Source organism: Adiantum capillus-veneris, chromosome 12, assembly GCF_014529385.1.
Source record: "Adiantum capillus-veneris isolate H3 chromosome 12, ASM1452938v2, whole genome shotgun sequence".
NCBI classification, from domain to species: Eukaryota; Viridiplantae; Streptophyta; class Polypodiopsida; order Polypodiales; family Pteridaceae; genus Adiantum; species Adiantum capillus-veneris.
In genome coordinates, this window is record NC_140942.1 from 8,655,386 (window position 1) to 8,660,693 (window position 5,308).

General features: G+C 40.5%; 1 protein-coding gene across 4 annotated transcripts; it reads right to left on the reverse strand.

Annotated features, from left to right (window-relative positions):
* Nucleotides 1–562: 562 nt before the first annotated feature.
* LOC147445290 (uncharacterized) lies at nucleotides 563–4,246 on the reverse strand. 4 transcript variants are annotated; one of them, XM_086524849.1, is made up of 8 exons: nucleotides 3,837–4,246; nucleotides 3,241–3,362; nucleotides 3,012–3,149; nucleotides 2,109–2,176; nucleotides 1,821–2,000; nucleotides 1,592–1,690; nucleotides 1,237–1,479; nucleotides 563–1,148 (listed from the first exon to the last, which is right to left on the reverse strand). In XM_086524849.1, exons 4-8 carry the CDS (start codon nucleotides 2,166–2,168, stop codon nucleotides 864–866), a joined length of 867 nt encoding a protein of 288 aa, XP_086380975.1. In that variant the 5' UTR covers nucleotides 2,169–2,176; nucleotides 3,012–3,149; nucleotides 3,241–3,362; nucleotides 3,837–4,246; the 3' UTR covers nucleotides 563–863. The 4 variants fall into 4 exon arrangements, with proteins under 4 accessions (XP_086380975.1, XP_086380974.1, XP_086380976.1 ...); XM_086524848.1 differs by lacking the exons at nucleotides 3,012–3,149; nucleotides 3,241–3,362; XM_086524850.1 differs by lacking the exons at nucleotides 3,012–3,149; nucleotides 3,241–3,362 and having other exon boundaries at nucleotides 1,821–1,997; nucleotides 3,837–4,243.
* Nucleotides 4,247–5,308: the final 1,062 nt, after the last annotated feature.

Below are 5,308 nucleotides of genomic sequence, written 5' to 3' on the forward strand. Positions count from 1 at the left end.
CTCTTATGATTGGCATCGAACTTCTTAAATTGCATACAGACAGGGGGGCCCACTCAAGTGGGTTATGAATTCCCCTTCCATACATGAGCCATGTATCAAAGTCATGCCATGCACCATTATGCAACAGCGATCCGTAACATCCCCCATGGCATCGTCCTGCCGAAACATAAAAGGTCCTCAAATTACAACAGATAAAGGAGGTGCTAGAGAAAACAGAGTTCCTCTGCGAGAATGAACACATAGAATGGGTTTTTACCTACTCTTCATGGACTTTCACTGAAACCTTCTACTTACAGAATTAACGGGAACCAATTTGTACAAACCACCACAAAACAAAGTACACAGTCTCATTTAAGCGCAAGCTCAAATCAGAGATTAAGAATTCATGCAGCAGTCCAGCTGAAGGATTCAGTAGACGCAAACTTGAAAACACTAAGAATACATATACAAATCAAGCAAGAGCCTTGAAGCAAATGACTTCACTTGAAATCCAAGCGCACAGAAACTATTTTCAGAAGAGCTATTCAACATTCTCGCACGTTGTCAAAAATGAAAGCATGAATATCAAAATGCTACCTTGCATCAACTTCATATTGCACTGAAACCAACAGAGAGTTTTGTGACCCATTATCTGCATTGGTGCAGTAAAACTGAGTTCAGTGTGCTCTCAACACATAACCACCTGCATGACATGTGAGCAAATGTCATGGATGATACAAGCCCTGCTGTGCCATCAAATTTTGAGATGACACCAAAGGGAGCCTCTATGGTATTTTCAGCCAAGCTAATATTAAGGATCGTGCAGCAAAATAGACTGGCAATTTCAACATGGGTTGTTGCCAGCCTTTGACAAAGACCCGTTGCTAGGTCACTGCCACACCATTCGAGCATGCCTCCGCGTGAATAGTTCCTCCGGTGCCATTGGCAGCAGGTAAACTCTGCCAGAATGAGGCAGTCTTTAAATCATCTTCTCTCATTTTGTTAGCATATTCGTCTTTATCAAATCTGGAAGCACTTTTGCCACCAAAGACCGACTCTAGTTTGTCTGTATCAAAACAGGTTTCCATAAGCCTGACGCTTTCTTCTTCATTAGGATAAACAAACTTAACCTTCTTCTGTGTTTTAGGGTCTAGAAAAGGTTTAACAATCTGCAAACAAAGAAGGGGAACAGTCACTATGCTGCTCAGCAACAGAGACGTATGCGCAATTGAAATAATAGATAATAGGAATACTCACATTGAAAAAACCCTCAAAAAATTTGGGGGGGTTGTACAAAATGGCGTACGCTAATCTTTCTGGATAATGGTTTTGAAGGACGTTGGCAGTTTCTCGGGCTGTCATTACAGGTATCATAGACAGGTTCCAGCCTTCAAAATCCACAAGCCACACCATTTGCTCTTGGTCGGGGGGTAGATTCACTATCGCATTCTCCATGCAGTAGACCAAGTACTTAATCTGGCCCTCCAATTGATTTGTGTTCTGAGATTGCCATATATTGTTGCCATTAAGACACAGCGGTCGAAGCAGAGCATTGCTTATGCTAGGCAATAAAAAATACCAAAATGAAAAATACAAAACAGAATTGTCTAACCTGAGCTCCCGGTCGCATGATAAGGACACTCCTACCTTCCCTATCACAAAAATCTGCCCTATAAATTTTCCCCGTCTCAGCTTCTTTGCCAATTGCTTCCTGAATAAAGCAGATATAGAGGCATTGAGAATTACTTCCAAACTAGATTAACCTTTAGCAAACACCTACAACTCTATATGAGTAAGGCTACAAGCCTGACAAGTAAGTATCTCTAACTTTGCATGCATACCCATTTAATCTCCTCTGGCCTGTACAGCGCTCTCCACTTCATAGTTTCTTTCAGCATTTTTCGAGACTTCTTGTGACTCCAGTTATTTGCTCGCAAATACCGGTGGAGGCATGCATCAGTGCAGAAAAGGGCTGTGAGCCCACTAAGTGGGCCTAAAGAATCGCGAAGCTCTTTCAGCTGCTGCCATGAAGAGACAAGATAAAATGACTTTGCACATGCTAGCTTGGAAAAGAGAAAAAAGAGAGAACTTTAGCAAAGCAACTCAATCATCATCTTTTCAGCCATTACCTTAGCTGCCTCCTCTTCTGGAGAGAGAGGTCCCTTATTTCCCTTCTTCTTTAGAGGCATTTTATATTCTGAAAAATGGAAAACACTATGATGAAGCTTTAAAACTGACTGAATCCGTATCAGTAAAAGTACACCAAATGGCAATTATATTGCACACATTATGAGTATCAGATAATGAAGGTAATAACAGAATTCTTTGACAAGACAGACCCAAAAAAAAGCTTCAATGACTAGTTAAGTTAGAAACGAGGCCAAAATTGAACTGTCAAAACACAGTCAGGTTATTCCCTCTATTACCCACACCAGCCAAGCCCTTTCTAGAGCTCAAACATTGCTCAACAGGCGAATGCTCTCTAAAATAAGTTAGTTTCTGGTACATTGAATACTATCATAAAAATGGCCACCTTAAGGGGGACCACATGGAAAATTTCTTGATGACAAAAGTCAGCGAAGCTGGAAAACTGGTACCTTAGCAAAGGACAAACAAGTATGTCATGGTTCTTCAAGTGAAACAAATTTTTATCTGACGTTTCAGGTATAAACATAATCCTCCTCTAGTTTTATAGAAATATGATATGTGATAAAGACTTTTCCTTGCACTGATTAAGCGTTAAATAGAGAGAAACTTCATCACAATTCAAGCAATCAAACTTACAGAACAAAGTTTTGGATTCACTTTCTACATGAATCCAGGTAGACTCATGTATGAAAGAAAGCGCAAGTCATGAACCCATGGTATGCATTGACAAGACATTATGACCATCAGCTCTATCATGAATAATATTGACCAAATACTGTATCCCCAATGGCATCAACTATTGTTCTAAAATCTCATTCATTGCATGAGGGTGCAAGGCAGATCCAGCCATAATAGAAAAGGAGAGAGAACAGACAAAGACACACCGTCCCAGATCTCCCAGATATTAATTATGATAATAATGCACTTTGCACTTGTCAACGAGACGACAGAGGAAGTGGAATTCCTCTTCAGAGAGTATTGGCCCTCAAGTCCAGTGCCCCTGAAAGTATTTCTTCTTTTTTCTGCAAAGAAAGGGACTGATTTCAAGTCAGTGCCCCTGACGGCATTTCTTTTTTACTTGATCAAGAGAGTTGTGGAAATGAACCAATTCACCTGTCTTCAAGAATCAACATCAAGATAAATATGGTCCATTTAGTGTTTGCATGCACTTCCATGTACATATGGTGGACCACCCATTTGCTAAATGACTCTCTTCTGAAATGCCCTCAAAGTCTCTGTTATAATTATCGCCAACCCATTTCAGATGGAGTTACTTAATTGCTAATATTTCTTTAATAGTGTACAACAAAACTATCACTGAAACATTCAAAGCCACCTCATAGGAGTTTTAACGCCTCATAAAGCACAAAGGTATAGCCATCCCAAAAAGCGAGCAACACACATAGCGAACTTCAACAGATTACCAGGTTAGTAATGCTTATAGAATGCAAAGCAAAAATACATGCAGAAAAAGCCTAACTTCAAAGTTCACTTACAATTTACATAAATCGACGCACACGGCCTGTCAAAAACATGGTGACACCATCTGAACCTTTGCAACAATGAAGTCTAATAAAAGAACTTGCTCCCTTGAAAAAAGAAAAGCCTTCTCAATATTACATTCTTTAATTAAACGTGAAAACTAAACTCCCATGAGCTCTACAGCATAATTAAATGGATATTGATTAGAGGAAGAGGGAAAAGAATACCTTGAGCCTGACGAGGCTATAGAGTTTCAGCACTGATATTGAATAGTTGCAAAAGCAAGCACGAAGGTCGGTCTGGAAGATCTGTTGGCAGAATGGCGGCACTGAGAGATCCAACTCTGCGTATGCGAGGCTCGAGCCCCTACTAGGTAGATCTAATCCAATGAGAGCTTCAGCTGTAGTGAAGCCTTCAAAAACTCAGGCAGCCATCGCCGAGCTTGCGTTTCCTTTGAGCTGCGCAGCGATGGTGAAGGGGTGTGACAGCTGCAAGTGCCAGAAGATACTGGTGAGCTTCGACTTTCAAGGGCGGAATGCGTGAAGCCTGCCCACAATGCAGAAAAAAAGATCATCAAGCATCGCTGCTCTTTCAACGCGTATCACTAGGCTAAGTGTCAAAATTTCGCCAATAAAGGGAGTTGACGCGAGAGAGAGAGAGAGAGAGAGAGAGAGAGAGAGAGAGAGTCCAATTATGCAAAACAAGAAGCTGGCTTGTAACAAAATTGGAGAATGTCGTGCATTCATACTGCATACCCTACAGTTCATGGCCATGACTAAGTGTTCCAACAATCTTTTTGTTGGTCTAGAGAAGAGATCCGTGGAACTCTTGGGAGCAATTATGGACCATTGGATTAAGCTTTGTGTGAGCAATTGTGCACCATTGGATTAAGCTTGATGATTAGGGCCATATGGCAAAGTCAATGTTCTTGGGCTACATAAGGCCTTAGGAAATTCATGGAACTCTAGGGAGCAATTGTGGACCTCTGAGCAATTTCAAACCTTGGGCCACAGGTGCTCTTTCTCATCATCTTATTTATTGTTTAAGGAGGGGCATTAACTCAAAGGCTACACAGATACTCCAAATATCTTATGTTGGCCACTGTGACTATAGACATTGTTTCCAATTTGTGATGGATTATTTAATGTTGGGTTTGTGGGCTTTATCCTATGCTTTAGTATGTATCATATTTAGTCTATTAGGATGCCAACGTGGCATGAGTCATGTGATAGCATGCAGTTACTTTCCACTTAGGATGATGATGTATATGTGAGGGTTCACCCCATGATGTCACCCTCTACGAGTGCTTATATAATAGGCTTGTAATCTGTCTTTTCTAGTGCATAATCAAGAGTTATTTTATAGTCTACATTGTGTATCTGCACTCTCTTTGATTACACACACACACATACACGCACACACACACACACCATGAATGTTTCACTCATTAGGATGATGATGTATACGGTGAGGGTTCACCCCATGATGTCACCCTCTATGAGTGCTTATATAAGAGGCTTGTAATCTCTCTTTTCTAATGCATAATCAAGAGTTATTTGATAATCTACATTGTGTATCTCTACTCTCTTTGATTACACACATAGACACCATGAATGATTCACTCACTAATCATCCTTGATCCCTACAATTGGTATCAGAGCTTGAAGAGGATTACCAATTAGTCTACTAATCTCTTAGT